The following is a 25,756-nucleotide window of genomic DNA, read 5'->3' as shown; positions in this document are numbered from 1 at the left end:
ACATGAATGCTTCCAAATCACATCGCCGCCATTTCCCTGTTGACATCCTGTTTCAAAAGAGTTTATGTGCCTAACACATTCATTGTGTCATTATTTTCTCATTAGTATTTACCCAAAACCAAACACATAACTGCCAATCAGAATACATGTTGTTCTACTCCTGAAATCGTTGTCGTAATCCATGCTAACTAATTTGGATGTAACTTATTAAAAAAATAAATTAATTAAAAAAAATTAATTAAATTTAAAAAAAAAGGATACATGGAGTTGATATATTGCCAACGGCACCACCCCCCATGAGAAGATACAAGTGAATTTTCTTTTTTTCTTAGGCTGTGTGTCATGATTGTGGACAAATACACAGTTTCCACTATCTTCAACTACGAAGAATCTCCATTACTGACTTAATGGTCTTTACCGATCTAATGTAATTTCGTCATTTATTAATATTATATTAATACACATATACCTCAATCTACAGTGTTTTTCCCATTGACCTGCCAGTTTGGAGTTTACCTGGAACTAGCCAGCCTCTTTTCTGAACATCTGCTTTGAGTGTTGCATGAATGGACATTGTCTCTGGTGGGTAGGAACTGACTGAGAAAAAGGAAACCAACGTAGGGCCTTCATGAAGACTCGAGGTGCTTTTCTACTCGACTCAAGTGCCTGTTGCACAGGCATGAAGCGTTTGTTGTATTTGGTGACTCTCATCCTAATGGTTGTTAGGTTGACGGTTATTGGGATGGGGGCGGGGCAGCAACAAGAGGTGCTGAGCTGGAGTCCAGTCAGCCCTAGTCTTGCCCTCCCCGACTTCCTTCCCCCCACTCCTCCTGCCTCCACCCACTAACCAAATCGTTCGTCTCATTTCCCTAAACAGAGATAAAATGATAAGTCGTGCTGGTTGAAAACCAACTGACACGAGTATAGGGATATTTGGGTACCATGCAGAGTTAGAGAGTCTGGCGTAATGTAGCATATATGGCAATAATTTCAATTCCTCTAGGGGAAAAAAAAAAAAACCTTACAAGGTTCGTGGGGCACCAGCGGGGGGCTCAGTTGGTTGAGTGTCCGATTCTTGATTTCGGCTCAGGTCACGGTACCAGGGTCGTGGGATTGGACCCCGCGTTGGACTCCGTGCTGAGCATGGAGCACATTCTAGATTCTCTCTTTCTCCCTCTCTCTCTCCCTCTGTCTCTCTCTCTCCCCCTCTCTCTCTCTCCCCCTCTCTCTCTCTCTCCCTCTTTCCCTCTTTCTCTCTCTCTCTTTCTCTTCCTCCCTCCCTCTCTCTGCCCCTCTCCCCCATTAGCCCTGCCTCTCTCTCTGAAAAGTAAAAAAAATAAAAGAATGTTAATGCTGATGATACAGACCATTGCTCGTATCGATGGTGAAGTGATAAGTGATAACCTGGGATTCACATGAACTTTAATAAAAAGATCGCTATGATTTGGTTTGCGTAAGCCCAAACTTGACATTTTTCCTGTAACACGTGGATCGCTCTTGCCTTTTTTTTTAGCTAAGGAGGTGAAATCACCTTGCGTCGTGTCGTGTAACTAAAACTAAATATACAGCATTGTTGAAACATTCCTGTTAATATACAGTTACCAATGTGTGATGAGGTTACTGATGAGTTTTGCTGTCTTCATTCTTTTCCGGAGGTATTTACAAGTGTTTGCAATGGACATGCATTTCTTTTCAGTCAAGGAAAAATCATAATAGAAGTTGCAAAAGTCTGTGTATAAGAATCCTACATATATCCTTGCTATACCTAAATAGGTTTATTCAGTTTTATTCAGTATGTCCTGTCTGAGGACCTGGTATTTAATAATGAGCCCTTACATTTGTGCAGGTCTTGACAAAGATGTTCTCACATGGGACACATAACATGACCTCATCAACTTAGTGACGGGGACGGAATAGACAATAATATCCCCAAACATGGAAATTGTGGGTTATTTTAGCTTGTTTGCCAAGAATTATGTAATTAGCAAAGAGCAAAAATAGAGCAGTATTTCTGAATCCTCACGCAATTTCCCCTTTTGATAGGCAATCATTTCTTTTTTTTTTCCCCCTCCCGTATGTGCAAAGCTCTGCTAAAAACATGAATCACGTGAAGAAATCTAAGTGCTCGTTCCTGCCATCAAGCAGTTTATAATGTAGTTGGGCAAAGACACGTGCTGATGGAATTAGTGATTCAATTAATGGCACGTAATTAAAAAGTGCAGTGTGAGTAATATAGTGCCTGGCATATAGAAGACACTCAAATGCTGGATGGATGCATGAATGCATGGATGTGTGGGCGGATGGCTGGATGGCTAGATGGGCAGAAGACGGACTGACAAATTTATTAGAATTACAGGACTAGAAAAGAGAAAAGTGCATGACAGATGGCTGAGTTTCAGTAAATGTCTCCTGACTTTTATTGGTCAGAGGATATTTCAAGAAGGAGAAGACAGACGAGCGAGGCCTTCCAGAACTCAGGAGTAGAATGTGAGTCTGCAGAGTGGAGGGGGGTGGGGGGTGGGGGGGGGACTCCAGGCCAGGGTCTCAGCATATGAGACAGTTTAATACAGGAGGGAGATTTTAAGTATTCGCTGGGATTTTCAAGTATTTTTTTTTCAAAAGGACTACACATGTAGATATGGCTGCTAGCATTATGAAAATATCCCTGTGTGTAATGAAACTTCTGAGACAGTTATGTCAATTTCAGATTGAGATCAATAGGCATTCTTACCGAGAACCAAACGATTACAACATTCAAAGAAGCTGGCGTAAAAGTCTGGAGGCCTCCAAATATTTCATGCATAAAGTTTAATCAATTTTTCATATGGTAGAGGGAAGGTAATAATTTTTGTCTTCTGAAATATTCAGCCTAACTTGTAGAGATGTCAGAAAATTGGTATTTCTTGCATGTAAGTTCTTGTCGCGCCAGGAGAGTTTGTAATGGATGCATACTATTCAGTGAGCACGTGTTGGGTTTGTTGCATTTGTTCATTTGTTTTGTTTCATTTGGCTTTTCAGTCGTTGCTGGGAACAAAGCCGGGGTCCCCGGGGGGATGGGTCCGGGTCCTCTGCTGAGTGAAATCCTAGCAGAGCGTATATGGCGTCGGTTTATCCTAACTTCCGTGAAGCTGACCAGCCTCTTGCCTTCCGTAGTGAGCCATCTCTATGGATTTGGACTGATGGACGCAGAAGCCATGGTGATGGAAGCCGAGAAGTGGACCACTGTTCCCCAGCAGCACGTGTGTGTGGAGAGCACAGACCGACAAATCAAGTAATGTTCGCGGCAAGCAGACAGCATAACACTGCCCTGAAAGAGATCGGGCCAGCTCAAGTGCACAGGAAGCCCTTTGTTGTATATGAGAGCCAGACGCTTGTGTAGTTTTGGGGGGTTTCTTCCTAATGTAATGAGAAAAGTCTCATAGAACGTCTAGGATGCTAAGCTCTTAAATCCACCCAGTAGAAACCGAGGAGCCTCATGGGCACCTCTTATTAGGGGATTTGGAGGGCCTTATAGATGGGCATTCTTAAGGTTGCTCCTCAGCCAGAATTTCCATTTAACGGTACAAATTTTCTCCGTAAGTCACTGTACTCCAAACAAACTAATCCTTCTATTCCAGAAGCGTCACTACAGAACATATACTTACAAAGTATATTTTCAACCTATTATATAAAAATAACAACACGTTGAAAATAAAACAGAAAATAGGAAGTAGGGGGCATGTTTTTCCTGTGGCTCGGCGACAGTCTCCGAGAGTGACATGCAAGCTTTGACCGTGAAGGGAGAGGAAGAGTCAGCCATATGAACAACAGCAAAAAAAAAAAAAAAAAAGTGCTTTAGGCAGAGTCTCTGAGGTGGGAAACGAATCACCCCGCAACTGGAACTGATATTGGTGTTACGGGGGCTGAGGTTCAAGGGGGACGGTGACACAGGGGGAAGCCAGCGAAGAAGACAGGAACGTGGACGCAGGACGAGGAGTGCGTCCGTGGGTTATAGAGCAAGGCAGTGGCAGACCAGAGATTTGAACCAAGGTCGTGGTAATCCCCACGCCTCCCCCGGACCACGGTACCTTATATCAGCGGTCCGGAAAGTATATCCCATAGGTCAGCAACATCACTGTCGCCTGAGAAACGCAGGTTCTTGGAAGCCCACCTCAGCCTTCCTGTTTTAGACATTCTAGCTCGGGGGCTCCGCCCCATGTGTTCTGTAACAAGGTGATCCCCTCCAGCTCGAGAGCCACTCCCAGCACGAAGATAAAAGACCCTTAATTCCTCCTTTCCTCTCACTGACACCTTTCCCACCGACTAACCGGTGTTGATCCTGGGGTAATCGCACTGTGTCCGTTAGTATCCAGTGACCAGCTGCCTGCATTCCATCGTGTAACCTCACCAAGCGTGCAAGGTTCACTCAGCCGGCTCGGTCGTCGGTCACGTCCTGTGCTCACGCTCCGTCTCTCTCTGTTGCAGGACAATTCGCCCCAACAGCGCCGTGCGCTCCATCTACAAAGCTTCGGGGTGTTCCGATAACCCCAACCACCACGTCAACTACTTGGAGCACGTAGTTGTGCGCATAACCATCACTCACCCGAGGAGGGGAGACCTGGCCATCTACCTGACCTCGCCGTCGGGAACCAGGTCCCAGCTTTTGGCCAACAGGTACCGTGATGGCTTCGGGTCACCAGCGGGTAAGAGGTGACACCAAGACTGAGCTGCCATGTAAGGTAGAAAGTGTCAGCTGCTCCTTACTCACCACCATTAAAACTAAGGGGGCACCTACATGTCAGGACGGGACAGTCCTAGCTCTCCCTGCCCATACGTCAATGAGGGAGCGCGAAACCGCCTGGGCTTGCAGGCGGGAAACGGTGTAACATTGAATGCTTGAGTAACAGTGAAAGGGTGCCGCAGAAAAAGCGAAGGCCCCCTGTGGTTCTTCATCCTAACAAAGAAATGCAGGGCACCACCTCCTTGGGCCTTTGCGATTCTCTCCCCTGCCCTTGAATGTCTGCATTTGTGCAGATTAACCGGATTCTCCTGCCCAGGCATCTTCCCAAGCGAAGGGATATTCTGTGTGTGTTTCAAAACAGGTGCTGGCAAAGGTTTGTTTGTTTTTTTTTTTATGCAAAGAGCCCGTGAGTGTTTTGAGCCTTGCAGGCCGGGTTTCTGCTGCAACTGTCCAACTCGGCCTAAGAGTGCACAAGTCCCCTTAGGCGATGTGAGTGCGTGGGCATGGCTGTTTTCCAATAAAACTTTATTTACAGAAACAGGCAGCAGGCTGTATTTGGCTTGAAGACTGACTGTAATTTCCTGTTTTAAAGGTTGGCCCGTTAGTCTTTATTGCTCAGGAAGGTGCTCAGTTTTTCTTCCTAGCCTCTTGCCTTTTCCCTGCCCCCTCCAAACACTTATCCAGTGGGTCATTGTATTGCCAAGATCGGAGAGGCCAGAATGTTCTCGCACAAGTTTTCTTTTGCTTCATAGGCGTCTGAACGGTTGGGAGCATGGGCAGCAGGTGTTGGTCAACAAGAGGGACCAGAATGGGGACGTATCATGTTGTCTTAGACTCTTCGTTCCCTCTATGGCTCTAAAATATAAACCATACCCAGGAGCCTCAAAGCTTCTTTGATTTGATCTTTTTCTCCTCCAAGAAGATCACTTGATGGGAGCAAAAGTCGTACCGTGAATGGCATACATAGTCCAAATGAAAGTCAACCTTTTCTGTAGACACAGCCACCTGCCCACATGGCCACGTGACTATGGCCTACGGACTGTGTTCGGCCTGACGACAGGCCAGCGGAGTTGAGAGGCCAGGGGCCAATGGAAGCCTGCACAACCAAAAGTGAGGCTAAGCGAGAGCCAGTTGGTTTTCAGAATCCCCACCTTCATCTCCTCTAGGACTGTGAGAAAAAGAGCATTCTGGATGCTAGTGACTAGGAATACAGAACCTGAAATCTTTAAGCATCTTTTACTTCTGTACTTGGAAGACTTGCATTCTTCTTTACAACCTAACATCCTCCGGGATGCCTGGGTGGCTCAGTCGGTTGAGCATCTGACTCGGTTTTGGCTCAGGCGGCGATCTCAGTTTGTCGGGTCAAGCTCTGTGCCAACAACGCGGAGCCTGCTTGGGATTCTCTCTCTCTCTCTCTCTCTCTCTCTCTCTCTCTCTCTCTCTCCCTCTGTCTCTGCTCCTCCCCTCCTTGCCCTCTCTTAAAATAAATAAATACATTTTTTAAAAAGTTTAAAAAACCCGGGGGCGCCTGGGTGGCGCAGTCGGTTAAGCGTCCGACTTCAGCCAGGTCACGATCTCGCGGTCCGGGAGTTCGAGCCCCGCGTCGGGCTCTGGGCTGATGGCTCAGAGCCTGGAGCCTGTTTCCGATTCTGTGTCTCCTTCTCTCTCTGCCCCTCCCCCGTTCATGCTCTGTCTCTCTCTGTCCCAAAAATAAATAAACGTTGAAAAAAAAATTTTTTTTTTAAAGTTTAAAAAACCTAACGTCCTCTGACAGGGCACTGGAAGATGTGGGCTTAGTGCTTTATGACGCGCGGCTTTGCCAGAGTAAGTGGGCGCAGGTGTGAAGAAGGGAAGGCTGCGGTGGCATCAGATCGCTGGACGTGCTCCCCATGCCGTCCTCCCTCCGCAGACAGGGGTCTCAGCTGCTGCCTGCCAGGTAATTGCCACCACCTGCCAGATGCTTCTGTCCGGCGGGCCAAGCCTTCAGCTGCATAATCGCGTGATCGGGAGGTCACATCAGCCATTGCTACCGAAGCGAGGGAAGACCTTTCTCCCTCTTGTTCTCCGTTTCTTCTTCTTTGCCTTGATTCGTCTGCATTAAACTTGAAAGCGTATCCAGGTGAAACACTGAGGCGCAAAGGTTTGCTTCACGCACGTGTGGCTGTTGTCCCTCGAGCCTCCTCTGTCGTAGGGGAAAAGTCCCTTCCCTCTTGCCGTTGGCCTGGAAAACGCAGGCTCCTCGGGCTTTCTGGGCTTTCCCTGCACAGTTCGGTATTTCTTGTTGCCCCCCGCCCCCGCCCCCCACGCCAAATGACTTCAGCGAGGCAACCTGCACGCAGAGGAGCTGTGGATTCCGTGAGAGGATTTGCCGGATGGCTTTGACCCTGGCTCCCGTCTGGCACGCATTCCGCAGCCGCGGACGTCTGCTTCGCTCTTTGCAAAGTGCTGAACCCAGCAGTGCCGCTTGACTCGTGCCAGAGAAAAGACACGTGCATTTCAGATGCTCAGTGAGCAGCGGTCCTGCAGTTTACCTCCGTCTCCCCGCGTCCAGACCCCGTAGAGAGAAAGTTGCTACCCAGCTCGGGTCTCCTCTGTCTGGAGCATTTTCTTAAAGCGCTGCTCTTCTGTATACGTTCCCTCTCAGCACTGGAAATTAAGTAGCCACCAAAAGGCGTAGGGACTGGAGTGGCAAAGGGCTGGGGACACCGAGAGATGTAAGGCTGTTATAAATTCATTTGTCCACAGTTCCCCCCGCAAAACATCACTCTGAGCGGCTGAGCCCTTAAATGCAAAACAGTCTCATCCAGTCGCAAAAGCACGAATGGCCTCCAGGGCTAGGCTCCCTTGCCCTTGCTGTGCTTGGTGCTGGGAGCATCCCTCCTACTGAAGGTTAAGGAAAGACCGTTTCTTCTGGCATTTTCTTTTTTTCTTCCTGGCGTGTTCGGACGCTTTCCCTTTATGAGAGGAAATCTACTCAAAACCTTTTAGTCCCTGACCTGGTGGCAAGGAGCCCTTGTGTCCCCTCACGTTGGTCCTGTTTCCAGGCACATTCCCTGGATTGGGAGCTGAGGCCAAGAAGCACGAAGGGGGGTGGGGCCCTGGGGAGGGGAAGGCCTGCTCCCCCCCCCCCCCCCCCCCGATGTCCTTCGGGTCGGCCTGCAAGGCAAGATTACTTCCTCCAGGAAAAAAGGAGAATAGGTCAAGTTCGGGAAGGAAACTGTGTGTCAGAGATTATAAATGAGAGCAACAAACAGTTCCCCGGTTGGACGCTTGTCTTTCCTTCAAAGAAGTCAAGATTTCCAGAGGAGGACCACGGTGAGAGCAAAGAATACCGTTAAAAGATAAGCCCGACAGGCTTGCATCCTGAAGTTACCCTAGTGGGGGGAGTCATTTGAGACAAAGAGGTAGAGCTGAGGCGGCCGCCGTCGCGTATCCCCACAGCACAGCAGTTGGCTGGGAGCTCACCTTCCTCGAGGTCGCTGAACACTTGGCCTGTGTGGGCCGTCTGGAACCCCTCAGTGCCTCCCTGCCCGGGGCTGACGGGCACTTGCTAGAACTCCTGCGGAGAACAGCTGTGGGAGGAGGAACAGTTGACCCAAGCATCTGCAGGTGCTGCGTCCTGGAAGGCGCTCAGCAGCATTCAGAGCGGGTCCATCTCGAGCTGCCCCATCAGCCCAGCATGCGAGCTCCCCCGGGGCTAGCCAGGTTGATCATTTAGTGGGCGGGAGCACTGAGGACACACAGCAGTCCTCGAGTGGGCAACTGGTCCGTTCCTTCTAATCCCTTTGTTTTCCCCTGCCCTCCCACCTTTTGGGTCCTCCTCTTGGCCCGTATACCCTGCCTCACAAAAAGCCCAACTTTTTAATCAGCACAAAGGATTTACTTGCATCGGGGCGATGGGGTTGGGGGGGGGGGGGAACCTGGGTGGGCTTGGGTCCCTTTAAAACGCTTTTCAACAAGAACAACTTTAGACCTGAAGACTTTTTTATGCTACCCACATACTCAGGGTCTGCCCATGTACATGTCTTCAAACAACAGCTCCAGCCGATCCTTCCTTCAGCTGCATTGGTTAGGATTATGAAAAGCTGTCTTTCCCCCCACCCCCCGCCACCCCTGAAACTCCCCTTCCCCCAAGTCAGTGAGTTTTAGATTTAGTTTAGTTCTATCGGCTCTCTGTTCCAAATTTTGGCTTCTGACTGAAAGCTGAAACTTTGCCTTTCTTTCTAAATTTGATTACAGATGAATATCTCTGCTTCTAATTATGGTCTTAAGTAGAGAGAAGGTACACTTTCTAGTCTGCAAAACCTATAGGCTTCTATAATTAACTGTGTTTAAATGTGGTGTTTATATTTGAGTCATTTTTGTTGCTGCCCAAATGTTGAATGACAGACTATTGACATTTGCAAAGTGTCGTGCTATATAAATGCATTTGTGGCTTGCAGTAAAAATTACCCTTCTGAGGGGAAGTTTGGCATTCCAGGAAGGCCTCGCCGTAAGAACCCTCCTCCTTCATCCGGAAGAGGGTACAGCCTTTGGAGTTAGAGCTGGGATTGCCTTGATTTCACCAATGTTTAGGTTTGACTTTGGAAAGTGATTCTGAAAGTGATTCATCTAGAACCTAGACGCCGTAGTACCCTAGCCTCCCAGGGTGGTCACAAGCTCTGAAGAAGCTCCCGGACAGCAAGTCCAGTCCGTAGCGGGGCTCCTAGAATACACGGTGAGCACTCCGTAAGTGCTAACCCTTATTTACACAGTGCTTCTCAAAGCACCTGGTGAATGACTCCATCAAACACAGGTGGCCGGGCCCCTTTCCCAGAGTCTGATTCTGTAGGTCTGGGTGAGGTCCGTGAATCTGCATTTCTAAGAAGCTCCCAGGTGATGCTCAAGCTGCCTGTCCACAGACCACATTTTAAATGGCAGCGATTTAAAAGATCACCCAGCTCTTCGTACACATTCTTGTTATTTTCATGTCCTCAAAAGACTTGCAAGCCGAGCACTGCTGGGTGCTGTGCGAGTAATTTACAAAGGCGCCTGTAATCGAAAACAGATACTTAGAGATAAAAGCCAGCCACTCTTAAATGGAATAAATCTGCAAGATTATATACGTACCTCATAGATCCACAAGAAGGAATGCATTCGGGGCTTGGCGAGTCAGTAATAGTAGGCAGGTTGAAAGTTTTTGTTTTTGTTTTTGTTTTTTTTAAAAAAAACTCGTCTTTTTACATATTCCAAACCTCTAGAATTAGTACCTCTCTCTCACAACCTTTCATAAAGAAGTAATTTAGACTACGAGAGACGGAAAAACCTGAATAGTGTGTTTGAAATACCCTGTTTCAGAAGCAAATTATTTAAAACTTGCAAAAGCCAGCCATCTAAGGAAAATCGAAAACCCAATTACAATGAAGCCAAATGAGTGCTTCCAGCATTCCGTAAGTTGTACGTTAAATTGTGATAAAGCACTAAAAAGAAAAGAAAAAGTATCTCAAAAGACAGAGAAAGAAAAAAAAGGAGACTTCCAAAAATATCTATCTAGAGTCTAATTCTGTAGCGAACATAAATACTGTTTGGGTAGTAGTAGATGATTCAGAAATTAAGATCCGTTTACACTTTTAGAAATAATTATATGATAACACATAGCTGTCAGTACTTATAAAATGTCTTGTTATTTAGCTGCTATAACATCGCTGAAGAATGTTGTAGCCTTGACACATTGGCTAGACTCTTTAAGTGGAAGGGGGGGACAAAGCTTGCACTAATTATATGAGTTATTTCCTGAGTTAATTCCTCAAAAGGATGTACTACACTTAATGGCAATCTTTTCTACCAGGCTTCATCCAAAGTAATTTATTTGAAAACCACTCACAGGGATAGGGCTGTGGGGCACCATTTTAATAACTGGATGCATAATTTGTGCTACCACATGCACATATCATTTCATCGAGCACATGATGATGAAGTCAACTTGGACAGAACAGGGTTTCGCTGCAAAAGGAAGATGTGATTCGGGCATGGAGTTCATTACTCCAGCTTGCCGCACACTGGCCCTGCTCTATTGGCATTTTGTCCATGCTAATAACGTTGGCTAATAATGTGTCGGGTTTCTTCACTGTTGGCACAGCAGAGACGTGCTAACCGGGCATTGGACTTTTTAGTTGATGGACGGAGACCACACACTTAGAATCTCTTTAGCTGGTGACCATATGACCCTTGCTTGTCTGGAGCAAGTATGTTGTCTGCAACACAAATGGAACCTACTGCCAGTGTTACCTTTTGTTATCTACAGATGAGGCAGGGTTTTAAATGTTACAATGCTAAAAATAGGGAATCGCTTAAGCGCTGCATCAGAATGAAATAAAGAACAGGGTGAGATTAGAAACATGAATGCCCAGCTAGTTGAAACAACACCAGCAATCAGTGTCTATTTCTTTCCCCATCAACTCTTTTAACAAAAGGCAATGATCGTGTTTGGCTGCATTTTAATTCCTCTCCTCAACTTTTATGTCTACATGAAATTAATGAGCATTCAGCTCTGCATAAAGGGAAGAGACCAGGGTGGGAAACCGCTTAGCCAGATAGACAAAGCCCATTTGTATTCGGGCTTTGAAACACTTACTTGAATGCCGATTATGGATATTTCTTCTTGGCACCCCGTTTATGTTTAATTTTGGTTCCAAAGGTGATTTAAAAGTGGCCGCAATGGAATGATTTTCGAAGGTGGTCAGGAAAGGGTGGAAGGGAAGAAACCCAGGGTCCACTAATCCAGCAGTCAAATAATTGACCCGTGAGTAATTAGAAGTTGGCTGGGGTTATGGAAACAAGACTGCCCCCATGTGATGGAGGAGCCTCAAGTCTCCTTTGTAGTTTTGAGACATGAGGCAATGAGCCAAACGTTCTGTCTAAACTGTTTGGGAATTGCTTTTAAGTTCGGCACTCTTGGAAAGGTATTATGTGACAACTTGTTGCCTCAGTGCCCGCAGATGACATAATGGCTTCAACGAACTGGAGCCTTGAATCAGAACTCTCTGGGCTAAGAAGTGGTTCTAGATTGGTTTCTGCCTCCACCCAATTCTGCGTCAACATACTCCCTTTAGTAACATCTGTCTGAGACGAAGGGCGATTTGAAATGGCTCTTCCTTCCCCACTGCTGTTTCTCATTTTCATCCAGCATGCCCACCCTCTGGGTTTACGTGAAGGAGTCCATGTATGTAAGTGAGTTATATAATGAGCCAGCGATTGCTTCCTGGTCAAGTCCAGTTTCAAGCCGTAGGCTTGTGAAACAAGCCCTGTGCGTTAATTATAGGATCTCCATAAAATGTACCATCCCTGATTTATCGAAGATCTTTTACGCCGGGAAGACATTTGTGTAGGAGTCACTGTTTCCACCCGTGAGGGAAAGCCACCACATCTAATATGGTTCTTGTTGAAATGCCACACTCCTCTGTTCAGAACTAACCCTTATAGATAGCATACGGATATTCCAAGTAAAGAAAAAGGGCTTCTCCTTCATACAAGCTTTGAAAAATCACTCCCTACCATTAGCCCCGTTGTGGAAATTAACAAAGCATTTGAACATCCAAAGATCTGAGATGTTTTCCGGTAAAGAGATCTGTTCAACTCTAACTCAGCCTTTCCCAAATTTTCCCAAACTTTCTGACCATGGGACACTTTGAGAATGCTGGTAAGTACTTTCCCTTTGTCTTCTTCCAAGGGCTAAGGAACACGTAGAGGTGATTTTCCTGTTTGTTGCGTTTCTCCAGGGAAAAATGCTGAACGTCACCCATTGACCTCATACGTTCCAGTTGGGCCCCTAACCCTGTGGCTTCAGAATCCAGCGAGCGTTTTAGAGGGCTCCTCAAACATATTGATAGAACACTTTTGTACGTAATGAATCAGAATTCTAGTATATTAAATTGCAGAGAGATTACGCAGGTTATTTTTGGTTTTAGAAGGGCGCATTTTCTTCCAATGGCAAGATATACATAGAATGTCGAATTATAACCACCAGTTTCCTTGGTGAACATGAAATTAAGGCAAGGCGAGTTGATTGCATGTTCTGAATAGCCATCGGCATCCAGTTGGCTGTGAACTTTGCCTCCACTGAAGGACAGATATGTCCCAGTAATGGGACATGGTGACTCCTAAGACAATCCTAGAGATATTCTTCCCTCTCTATCTGGCTTTCAAATTCTCTCTTGTTTTATTATTTTTTTCCACAAAAATAATCGATGCACGTTATTTTTTAAGTACTCTAAAAATCTGTCTCTTGGCGCTTAATTTTTTGCTTTCTAGGTTCTATCTCAATAGAAATCTTTTTTTTTTTAAGTAGGTGCTACAACTCACGTGGGGCTTGAACTCATGACCCCGAGATCAAGAGCTGCATGCTCTACTCACTGAGCCAGCCAACCCCCCACCCCATAGAAATCTTTTGGATATTTCTTTGGACGGTCAAAGCTCTACAATGTGCCTATATAAATGATATGCCTCTTTCTTTATGTGCTAGTTTTATACATGATCTATCGACATCTCTTTATTTTTGATGAGGATTCTGTTTTCTTCTTTTATGTCCCTTCCTATTCTATATCCCTCAGGATTACATCACAGGAAACAAACAAGTCTAGCTATTGCAAGGAGGCAAATATTTCACATAGGGAATTAGGAGCTTAGAAAATCGTTGGAAGAGCTAGAAGAACAGAATCTATGTTGTAGAGCCAGGCATGACTCCCTGAACTGGTTAAAATTAGCGGGCAGGGTCTTTTTATTGAGGCATAATTTACATAAAGTACAATTCACTTTTTAATATGTGTAATGTAATGCGTTTTGACACAAAATGGTTCTATCATCCCCAATACTTCTACCGTGCCCCTTCCTCCCTCCCAGCCCCTGACAACCACTACTCTGTTTCTGTTTCTGTTGCCTTTTCTAGAATGTCACAAATTGAATCATACAGCACATAGTCTTTTGTGTCTGACTTCTTTCATTTAGCTTAAAGGCTTTTGAAATTAATTCATGCAGTTGCGTGTGCTGGCCATTCAATAGTTTTTATTACTGGGTAGTATTTGGTTGTATGCACATACCAGAACTGGTTTCCCCATTCACTAGTTGATGGACATCGGAGTTGTTAACAGTTCTCAGTGCTCATGAATAAAGCTGCTGTGAACATTCCTATGAGGTTCCTTGTGTGAACATTATGTCTTCATTGCTCAGGTAAATATCTAGGCGAGGGATTGTGGATGACCCGGTAAGAAGTACCAAACTGTACCATTTGGCATTCCCATCAGCAGTGTAAGAGAGTTTCAGTTTCTCCACGTCTTCAACACCTGGTTCTATCAGTCTTTCGGGTAGAGCCATAGCCTGGTTTTCCCGATCCCGAAATGTTTACCCCTGCCCGATGTGCTATTACAAGGCCACCCCTGCGCCTGTTTCCCTGTGGTAGAACAATGACACGTGTTTGGGTCTACTAGCGGTCAAGGTCCAGGAGGAAGACAGGCTCCAGTACTGAGCTGGATATGCTGATGGAGACAAAAGGACTGTTGATCATGGTCTTGATTCGCCCTTCACTGGATCCTAAACAACATACAAAACAATGTTTTATGGGTCTCTCTCAGGCTTTTTGATCATTCCATGGAAGGATTTAAAAACTGGGAGTTCATGACCATTCATTGCTGGGGAGAACGAGCCACCGGTGACTGGATCCTTGAAGTTTACGATACTCCCTCCCAGCTGAGGAACTTCAAGACCCCAGGTAGGAACTCCCTTTTCTACAATTTGGTTGACTGTGCAGAACAAAGTGACGGAATGTATTCTGGCCAAGAAGTGATTTACATTTACATATCGACATCATCCTTTTTCATATGATCCTGTGTTTTGAGTTAACTGCACATATTCCAGTTCTCAGCGTTACCATTTGAGAGGTAATAATTGAAGGATTATTAGAACTGAAGAGTAAATGTTTAGATGTAAGTACAGGATAAAACATGGCAGCTGCGGATTGATGTTTCAGAACATAGGACCCACATCTCTAACCACCTTCCCCCATAAGCATGCCAGCCTTGTCCGCCTGCAGTGAATTAAATTGCACGGTCATAAGTTTCCTTAGTTAGGTTTTTCTCTGGGTTTATTCTCCTATTAATTTTCAGTGTTCACAAGACATCGAGCTTGGCCTGTGCCAGCTAAAGTGGTTACCAGTAAAGAAAATGAATGGCCCTCGGGAGCCTAAGAGCTAAGAAAAAGGAATACTTTCCAGCTAAGTAAACCATGGAACTTACAATGTTAACAGAGGCATAGGGCCTCTCTCCTCCTCATGCTAATCTAGGAAGCTTTTGTTTGTAACATGAAGTAAGGGAAATTACAAAGGTAGCTTGGCCGGCAGTGGGGGGGGTGGGGGGGGGGGATTGAACAGTTTTTCACAGGGGCCTGTGTGGCCCGTGATGGAGCCCTACGTGGCTCAGTAGCAGGTGATCTGTTTGACAGACACCCCAGCCTCCCACCCAGCTGTGGACACATCTTCAACCATCTAATAAACTCGTGTTTCTCAGTACTCTCTCCGTACAGTCCCTCCGTAGAAGATCCAGGCCTGAGGGCATTTTAGGACTGACCTCCAATTCTAGCCCTCCCCTGATGGCAGAATAAATTAACCAGACGTTCTGTAATTAACTGTAAGGGTGTGTGCTATTTAGACACTGTGGGCTGCATAGGGCAGAGAAGGCACACAGCAGGACGCAGGAATGAAGCAGGGAAAGTTACTCATTCTGAGAGATCGGATTTGGCCGCGCATTTGGCGATCTCTTTCCCCTAATTCCGTGATGTGGTCTCTCTGCGTTGCCACAGTGGACCCACATTCAGGGAAGCTAAAACAAGAAGGGTGGCAGGGTCGCAGTGAATCAGGATAAAAGATTTGTTAAACGGTGTCCAGATTCAGCTCGTCTCCAGCATGCACCGGGAATATAATGGTGGCCAAACCTTTATGGAGAAATCAAATGTCTGTCCACAAGGCAGGATAGAACACGTGAAAATAACTAGACCCTAGTTTCTAGACACTTTCATTGGCTCATAATCTACTTAGTTCCCAGGAACTTCCTCCCCGCTCCCCCCCCCCCCCATCTCCTGTTCCAGGCCATGGTCATTGCTCATTTAATAGAGATACCCTGGGTCGTGGCACCCAGGGGCAATGGCAGCATGGTGACGTGGGTGCGGTGCCCGACCCCAGTTGATTTATCAGCAGGTGCCACGTCAGGGCTCTTACATCTCAAGAGGTCCCAGGGAAGTAATCACTGTCCAAATGTGGTAGTTGTGAACAAAACTGGGGGTGGGGTGCAGCCAAAGGGACAGACATAAGGGGTACACGTTATCTGCTGAGAATATAAGACAGTGATAAAACTACCTAAAAGTCACTCCGCTCTTTACTATCACCGTGCACCAGCATTTCTAAAGAATGCCAGTGATAAAATGCTACCCCCCCCCCACAGGAGCAGACTACCCCTGGGGGCTCACTAATGGTCGACTAGGTATTTATGTGCAAGGGTCAGGGGCCGTGAATATAAATCTCTCTGCTCTCCAGGAGTTCACTGCCTCTCCAGATTTTATTATGATCGTCTGTGTTAAAAGCTCTCAGCAGTAACCCAGATAATCTAGAGTTGTCTCTTCCACAGCGTTGGCTTCCCCTTATGCCATTTAAATGTTCACATGTAATCCTCGTCACGTCTAGTCATTTTACAGATGTTCTTTTATGCCGGAAGAGAGATGCCCTAATGCTCCTACTGGCCTGGGGTGTGGAGGCCTGCGTAGGTACCCACAGTTGTTGGATATCCTCCCTTCCACCAACCTTTGAGTTTAGGATTAATTACAGAGTTGAAAAGGGACTTCTGCTTTTCTGTGTGTGTCCGTGTGTCAACGGTTTCATCATTGGTTTCAATGGTTTCATCATTGTTTCAATGGTGTATAGTCCTATGGAAGGTTTCTCTCTCTAATTCATGAGGTATTTCTGCAGTAAGCTAATAGAACTTCAGTTGGAGATGTAGAATTGTCTAGCCCAGTTCGGGTAGAATCGTTCCCAAATGTAGAGGTTCCTGATTCCAAACTGAGTTTACATTTCTTTATTGTTTCTTCCCATTTGTGTATTATTAAAATATATATTAAGGGTTTTGAATTGATACGGTTAACACACAATGTTACATTAGTTTCAGGTGCACAACGTGGTGATTCAACAAGTCCGTATGCTGTGTTGTGCTCACCGCAAGCGTGACCGGCGTCTTGTCACCACGCAACGCTATTAGCTTGCTGTTGACTAGATTCCCTGTGCCTTTTTATCCCTGTGACTTATTCATCCCATAACCGCAAGCCTGTACCTCCCACCTCCCTTCACTGATTTTTCTTGTCCTTCCCTCCCTTTCCCCTTTGGCAACAAGTTTGTTCTCTGTCTGTATCAGTGAAATCATACGGTGTTTGCCTTTCTCTGTTTTACTTATCTCACTAAGCATAATCCCTTCTAGGTCCATCCATGCTGTCACAGAGGACAAGATCTCATTCATCTTTATGGCTGGGTGATACTCCGTGTGTGTGTGTATGTTTCACACACACACACACACACACACACCATATCTTTTTTATCCATTCATCTCTCAGTGGACACATGGGTTCCTTCTACATCTTGGCTATTGTAAATAATGCCTTGATCAACATAGGGATGCATATATCTTTTTGAATCAGCGTTTTTGTTTTTGTTTTGTTTGGGGGTAGATACCCGGTAGTGCAATTTCTGGATCGTACGGTAGTTCTATTTTTAGCTTTTAACTTTTTGAGGAACCTCCGTTCTGTTTTCCACAGTGACTGCACCAGTTTGCATTCCCACCGACAGCGTAAGAGGGTTCCCCTTCTTCCACATCTTTGCCAACACCTGTTGTTTTCTGTGTTGTTAGTTTTAGCCGTTCTGACGGGTGTGAGGTGATATTTCATTGTGCCTTTGATTTGCATTTCCCTGATGATGAGTGGTGCTGAGCATCTTTTCATATGTCCGTGGGCCATCTCTACGTCTTTGGGAAAACGTCTATCCATGTTCTGTGCCCATTTTTTCATCAGATTGTTTTTTTTTTTTTCCTGTCGAGTTGTATAAGTTCTTGATACATTTTGGATATTAACCCCTTATCCAATATATCACTTGCAAATATCTTCTCCCATTCACTAGGGTGCCTTTTTATTTTATTGATGGTTTCCTTTACTGTGCAGATGCTTTTTATTTTGGTGTAGCCCCAGGGTATTTTTGCCATTGTTTCTTTTTCCTAAAGAGTGATATTTAAGAAATTACTGCCTCTGTTTTCTTTTAGGAGTCTTAGGGTTTTAGGTCTCACATTTAGGTCTTTAATCCATCCTGAGTTGATTTTAATCCATTCTGAGTTGAGTTCCTCTTTTTGTTGTGGTAGAAGAAAGTGGTCCAGTTTTATTCCTTTGCATGTAGCTGTCCAGTTTTCCCAGCACCGTTTATTGAAGAGACTGTCTTTTCCCTATTGTATAGTCTTGTCTCCTTTGTTGCAGATGAACTGACCATATAAGTGTGGGTGTATTTCCAGGTTCTGTCTTCTGTTCCATTGATCTATGAGTACATTTTTGTGCCATCCTACTTTACCATGGCTTGGTAGTGTATCTTGAAATCTGGGATTGTGATACCTCTAGCTTTGGTCTTCATTCTCAAGATTGCTTTGGCGATTCAGGGTCTTCTGTAGTTTCATACAAATTTTAGTATTATTTGTTCTAGTTGTGTGCCAAATGCTCTTGATATTTTCATAGGGACTGTAATGACTCTGTAGATTGCTTTCGTAGTATGGACATTTTAATAATGTTAATTCTTCTAATCCATTTGTTCGGTCCTCTTCAATTTCTTTCATCAGTGTTTTATAATTTTTAGACCCCAAGTCTTTCACCTCCTTGGTTAAGTTTATTCCTAGATATTTTATTCTTTTTGGTGTAATTGTAAATGGGATTGTTTTCTTCATTTCCCTTTCTGCTATTTCATCATTAGTGTGTAGAAATGCAACCGATTTTTGAATATTAATTTGTAGCCTGCAACATTAATGAATTCATTTATTCGAACAGTTTTTTGGTGGAGTCTTTCAGGTTTTCTTTATATAATATTATTTTATCTCTAAATAGTGAGTGTTTTACTTCTTCCTTAACAACGTGGACGCCTTTTATTTCTTTTTGTTGTCTGATTGCCGTGGCTAGGACTTTCAGTACTACGTTGAGAAAAGTAGTGAGAGTGGACGTCCCTGTCTTGTTCCTGATCTTAGGATAAAGCTCTCAGTTTTTCCCTATTGAGTGTGACGTTAGGTGTGGGTTTCTGATTTATGGCCTTTATTATGTTGACGTATGTTCCCTCTAAACCTACTTTGTTAAGGGTTTTCATGAATGGATGTTGAATTTTGTCAAATACTTTCTCTGCAGCTGCTGAGACAATAATCATATGATTCTTATCCTTCACTGTATTAATTATCCTTCACTAATTAATTTACTAATACTGAAGCTCCATTGTATCCCTGGAATAAATCCTACTTGATCATGGTGAGTGTCCTTTTAATGCATCATTGAATTTAGTTTGCTAATATTTTGTTGAGGATTTTTGCCTCTGTGTTCATCAGGGATTCTGGCCTGTAATTTTCTGTTTGTGTAGTGCCTTTGTCTGGTTTTGGTATCAGGATAATGCTGGTCTCGTAGAATGTATTTAGAAGCTCTCCTTCCTCTACTTTTTTATGCGGTAGTTTGAGGAGAATGGGTATTAACTCTTGATTAAATGTGTGGTGGAATTCACCTGTGAATCCATCTGGTCCTGGACTTTTGTTGTTGGGAGGTTTTTTTGTTTTGTTTTTGTTTTTTTCTTTATTGCTGATTCAATTTCGTTACTAGTAATTGGTCTGTTCAGATTTCCTATTTCTTCCTGACTCAGTTTTGAAAGATGGTATGCTTCTAGGAATTTATCCATTTCTTCTAGTTTTCCAATCTGTTGGCATGTAGTTTTTCATAATAGTCTCCTATAACCCTTTGTACTTCCATGATGTCAGTTGTTACTTCTTTTTCATTTCAGATGTTGTTTATTTGGATCCTCTCTCCTTTTTTCTCAATGAGTCTGGCTCAAGGTTTATTAATTTTGTTTATCATTTCAAAGAACCAGCTCTTGGTTTCATTGACCTTTTATCATTTATTGAGTCTCCATTTCATTTGTTTATATTCTGATCTTCATTATTTCCTTCCTTCTAACTTGGGCTTTGTTTGTTCTTTTTATATTTCTTTTTGGTGTAAGTTTAGATTGTGTATTTGAATTTTTTTTTCTTCTTGAGGTAGGCCTGTTTTGCTATAAACTTCCCTCTTAGGACTGCTTTCTTCGTTTCCCAAAGATTTGGGACCATTGTGTTTTCATTTTCATTTGTCTCTATGTATTTTTTTATTGCCTCTTTGATTTCTCTGTTAACCCATTAGTTGATTAGTAGCATGTTGTTTAGCCTCCATGGGTTTGTGGTTTTTTCCACCTTTTTTTATCATAATTGATTTCTAGTCACATACTGTTGTGATTTGAAAGATGCTTGATATTATTTCAGTTTTCCTAAATTTATTGAGATATGTTTAATGACCTGTGATCTGTCCTAGAGAATGTTCCATGTATACTTGAAAAGGATGTAAATTCTGTTGGTTTTGGCTAGACTATTAGGTATATCTGTTAGGTCCATCTAGTCTAATGTGTCATTCAAGGCCTCTGTTTCCTTATCAATTTTCTGTTTAGATGTTCTATCCATCGGTATAAGTCTGGTGTTGAAGTCCCCTACCATTATTGTATTACTGCCAATTTCTCTCTTTGTGTCATTTGGCTTTATGAATTTAAGTGCTCCAAAGTTGTACATAGATATTTACAATTGTTACATCCTCTTGTTGGATCGATCCCTTCCTAATTATGTAATGTCTTTCTTTGTTTCTGGTTACAGTCTTTGTTTTAAAGTCTGTTTTGTCTGATACAAACATTTCTACCCTGGCTGTTTTTGTTTTTGTTTTTTTTTCCTGCTCCCAATCGCATAGAATATCTTTTTGTATCCCTTCACTTTCAGTCTGTATGTGCCTTGAGGTCTGCAGTGAGTCTCTTGTGAGCAGCATATAGATGGGTTTTGTTTTTTTATCCATTCCACAAGCCTGTCTTTTGAGTGGAGTATATAGACCGTTTACATTCAAAGTAATTATTAATGGGGATGTTTTCATTGGCATTTTGTTGTCTTGTTGTTTTTGTAGTTCTTTTTCATTTCTTCTTTTTGCTCTCTATTCTTTTGATTGATGACTCCATAGTGTTATGCTTGGCTTTCTTTCTCTTTATTTTTTTCTCTTTAAATTTTTGGTTGGTGTTTACCATGGGGTTCATGTATAACATTTGAAGGCTATAGTGGTCTGTATTAAGTTAATGCTAACTTAAGTTTGAACACATTCTAAAAGAACTTAATCTTTACTCCGCCCTCCACATTTAGGTATATGTTGTCATATGTTATGTCTCTTTATTTTGTGAATCTCCTTAATTAATTTTTTTCATATAATTCATTTTACTACCAGCTGTTTACTGTATGTTTTCTTTTACTCATGAATTTTTTTCCTTTCATAATTTTCTTCTAATTATGGCCTTTTCTTTTCACCTAATGAAGTCCCTTTTCACATTTCTTATAAAGCTAGTTTAGTGATGCTGTACTTCTGTAACTTTGGCTTGACGGGGAAACTCTTGATCTCGCCTTCAATTCTGAATGATAATCTTGCTAGGTAGAGTATTTTCGGTTGTAGTTTTCTCTCTCTGTCTCTTTTTTTTTTTTTTTAAACACACGTCAGATATATCATACCACTCCTTCTGGCCTGCAAAGTTTCTGCTGAAAAATCAGCCTCGTGGGGTTTACCTTGTATGTAAGTTTCTCCCTTCCTGCTTTTATCTGTATCTTTAATCTTTACCGTGTTAATTATTATGTCTAGGTGTGGACCTCATTGAGTTCATCTTGTTTTGAACTCTCTCTGCTGCCGGAAACTGAATGTCTGTTTCCTTCCCAAGGTTAGTTAAGTGTCTAGCTTTGATTTCTTCCAATGAGTTTTCTGTCCCTCTCTGTCTTTTCCCTCTGGGAATGATGTCAATGGCTGTTCACTTTACATTGTCCTTAGCCTATCCTCATTCCTAATTTTTTTTTTTTTCTGTTCAGCTCAGGTGCTTTACCCTGTCTTCCAGATCACTGATCCATTCTTCTGTATCTTCTAACCCACTGTTGATTCCCTATAGTGTATTTTTAATTTCAGTTAATGTGTTCTTCAACCCTGATTGGGTTTTCTATGTATTTCCTGTCTCTTTTTTTGAAGTTCTGAGTTCTTCCATTCTTCTCTCCAGTCCAGTGAGCATCTCTTCATGACCATTATTTGGAACTGTTCATCAGGCATATTGCTTATTTATATTTCATTTAGTTCTTTTTCTGAGGTTTGTCTTATTCTTTCTTTCTTTCCAGCTGTCTCCTCATTTTGCTTGATTTTCTTTGTCTCTTTCTGTGAATTAGGCAGAACAGCTACTTCTCCTAAACTAGAAGGAATGCTCTTGCATCTGGTCCTCCCCTGTGTAGACTGTATGTGCCTGGTCGCTTTAGCGGGCTGACTGGGGGTCGCGGGTCACTCCGTGCTGGGGCCACCCTGGTGAGACAGCCTGAGCTAAAGTAGGCACGTGCTGGGGTGGTCCTGAGGCCATCCGTGCTGAGGGCATCACAGTCTGACAGCTGACGCTGACGTGGGCACAAGCCAGGGCATCACAGCACTCTCTGTGCAGAGGGGACCCTGGAAGGATAGCTCAAGTTGAAATGGGCGTGGGCTGGGGCAGCCTGGTTCTCTCTGCACAGAAGGTGCACTGACAATTTAGCTGAAACTGAAGGAGATGGAAGCCAGGGGTCATGGCGCTCTCTGAGCAGGGAGCACTTGTTATAGGACACCTGAAACTGAAGTGGCTACAAGCCAGGAGATCCCAGGGCCCCTTGCATCAGGGGTGCCCTGGAAAGCGTCTTTCTTGTTATTCTCTACAGTGTGTCTTCTCTTGTGCGGCAGCTATTCAGTGAGCACTTGATTCTGTTTCAGGAAGAATTGCTCTGTAAGCAGGTGGAGATTTGGTGTGGCTGTGGACGAGGTGAGTTCAGGTTCTTCCTACGTCACCATCGTGGACCAGAAGTCCACAGTAAGGATCTTTTGAAGGCTTTCTCGATTGTGGTCTTTGATCTTGTGACACATTAGACCTATCTTGCGTTTTCTTTCTTGAGCAGATGGCATTTGTGTACCAACGTGTAGAACTGATTTTTCTCCTTCTGCATTTACGCAGCTATTTCTTATCAGAATGTTGTACCATCAACTGCAAAATCTCCTAAATAATTTAACAATTGGAAAACGTCGCAGGAGAGGAAGAAATGACGGCCCAAATACGGCAGCATTTGATGTGACTTGTGGCAGATTCTAAGGAAATACGATTACATAATAAGTGAAACAGAAAGAGATAAATTGCCCAACAAGTATGTCCCCCGCGGGCTTAGGAGATACTTCAGAAATGACACAAATGGAAGTAATCAGTTATGAGTCAGCATTCTTCCATGTACTTTACAAGGAGAAATTTTAGCTCCAAATTGATCTTAAGTTAATGAGCCGGGCCATAGGGTAACTGAGGGGTTGGATTTCTTACAGTGTCCTTGCATTATATGCTCCATTGGTACACCTGAGAGATGCCATAAGAAAAATGAGTTCTGTTTTGCGTCGCTATGTAAAGGCAATCGGGTCATGGATTTTAGGGGGTCGGTCATTCATTTCTTGCCACTACTTCATGTGTACTATTTGGAATTCTGAGACTGAACAGCACCCTAATTATGAAAAGCATACTCATTAACAAGTGAGTCCAAAGAAAAGCTGGCAGAGGGCAAGCCACAAAGAAATCAACATGCTGGCCCAGTGTAGTTGTCAGAAAGCAATGAATGTGGCACAGAATGTGTTCCTTTTTGAACTTCAAGTTTCTGAACTCCTGGAAGTAAACAGAAGGGCAGTATTACATAAGGCCTTAGGGACACAGCATTTGGATTCTGAATGGATGTTTTTTTTGGGGGGGGGGGATGTAATTGATATGTAATACTCTATTAGTTTCAGGCATACAACCTAATGATTTGATGTTCGTACCTATCGCAAAATGATCACCACTGGGAATCTAACTTCCATCAGCTCACATAGTTTAAACATTTTTGTCATATCGTGAGAAATTTTAAGATCCAGTTTTTCAGCAGCTTTCAAATCTACGGTATACGATCATTAACTCCAGTCACCATGTTTCACATTACACTCCCAGAACTTAGTTGTTTTATAACTGGAAGTTTGCACTTTCTGACCCCTTTTATCCATCTCACCCACCTCTGAACACCCCAACCTCTGGCAACCACCAATTTATTCTCTGTTGTTTATGAGATCAGGTTTTTTTTAGTTTGGTTGTTTGTTTGCTTTTGAGATTCAACATACAAGTGAGATCATATACCATTTTTAAATTTTTTTAATGTTTATTTTATTCTTTTTGAGAGAGAGAAAGAGAGCGAGCGAGCGAGTGAGGGGCAGAGAGCAAGAAGGAGACACAGGATCTGAAACAAGGCTCGAAGCTCTGAGCTGTCAGCACAGAGACCGATGCAGGGCTCGAACTCATGAACTCACAAACCGCGAGATCATGACCTGAGTCAAAGCTGGACACCCAACCGACTGAGCCACCCAGGCGCCCCTGTTCAAATCTTTAATCCATTTTTTAAAATGTTTATTTCTTTTTGAGAGAGAGAGAGAGAGAGAGAGAGAGAGCAAGCGCACTCGTGCAAGGGGGGGGAGGGGCAGAGAGAGAAGGAGACAGAGGATCTGAAGCAGGGCTCGATTTCACATGACCTGAGCTGAAGTCAGACACTTAACCTACTGAGCCACCCAGGCGCCCCTAAATCTTTCATCCATTTTGAGTTAGTTTTTAGGTATTATGTAAGACAGTGGTTCAGTGTCATTATTGTGCACATGGCTGTCCAGTTTTCCTAGCACCGTGTATTGAAATCCTCTGTCCATTGTGTATTCTTGGCTGCTTGTTGTAAATGAATTGGCCATATATGCATGAGTTTATTTCTGGTTTCTCTGCTCTCCTCTATTGATGTATGTGTCTGTTTCATGGCAATACCATATTGTGTTGATTACCATAGCTTTGTAATGTATTTTGAAATCCGAAACCATGGTGCCTCCACCTTCGTTTTTCTTTCTCAAGAGCGATTTGACCTTTCATGGTTCCATAAAAATTGTAAGATTGTTTTATTTCTATAAAAATGCTAACGGGATGTTGATATGGATTACATTGAATTTATAGGCTGCTTTGGGTAGTATGGACATTTTAACAATATTATTCTTCTCATCCGAGCCCAGATTATCTTTGTTTATTTTTGTCTTCGCTTTTTTCAACATCGTGCTGTAGTTTTCGGTGTATAGGTCTTTTACCCCCTTGGTTAAGTTTCTGAGCATTTTATTCTTTTTGATGCAATCGTACATAGGGTTTTCTTAGTTTCTTTTTTGGATAGTTCAATTATTAGTGTATAGACAGGCAAAAGATTTGTGTTTATTGATTTTGAATCCTACAACTTGAGTGAATTTGTTGATTAGTTCTAATAGTTTTTTGGTGGCGCCTCTACGGTTTGTCATATACAGTATCATGTCACATGCAAACAGTGACATACTTCGTCCTTTCTGATTTGAATTCCCTTTCTTTCTCTTGTCTAATTGTTCTGGCCAGGACTTCCAATACTATCTTGACTAAAAGTGGTAAGTGTCTCACTCCTGATCTTTATTATGCTTTGTATTTCCCCTACACACACTTTGTTGAGAGTTTTATCATAAATAGATGTCGAATTATGCTAATGCTTTTTCTGTACTTATGGAGATGATCGTATGATTTTTGTCGTTAAATTTGTTAATGTTGTGAATCACACTGATTGGTTTGTGAGTGTCGAAACATCCTTGCATCCC

General features: G+C 43.4%; 1 protein-coding gene across 3 annotated transcripts in view; it reads left to right on the top strand.

The window, feature by feature from the left end:
* The window catches only part of PCSK5 (proprotein convertase subtilisin/kexin type 5), a 457,179-nt gene that overhangs the window by 259,359 nt on the left and 172,064 nt on the right, over window positions 1–25,756 (top strand). For all 3 annotated transcript variants that reach the window (XM_047829573.1, XM_047829574.1, XM_047829575.1), the window contains exons 11-13: window positions 3,154–3,271; window positions 4,465–4,653; window positions 14,326–14,462. In XM_047829573.1, coding sequence (XP_047685529.1) covers window positions 3,154–3,271; window positions 4,465–4,653; window positions 14,326–14,462 — 444 coding nt within the window. The remainder of the gene's footprint in view (window positions 1–3,153; window positions 3,272–4,464; window positions 4,654–14,325; window positions 14,463–25,756) is intronic.

The sequence above is a fragment of the Prionailurus viverrinus genome, chromosome D4 (assembly GCF_022837055.1).
Source record: "Prionailurus viverrinus isolate Anna chromosome D4, UM_Priviv_1.0, whole genome shotgun sequence".
Lineage (NCBI taxonomy): Eukaryota > Metazoa > Chordata > Mammalia > Carnivora > Felidae > Prionailurus > Prionailurus viverrinus.
This window is presented reverse-complemented; position numbering and strand designations above follow the sequence as displayed.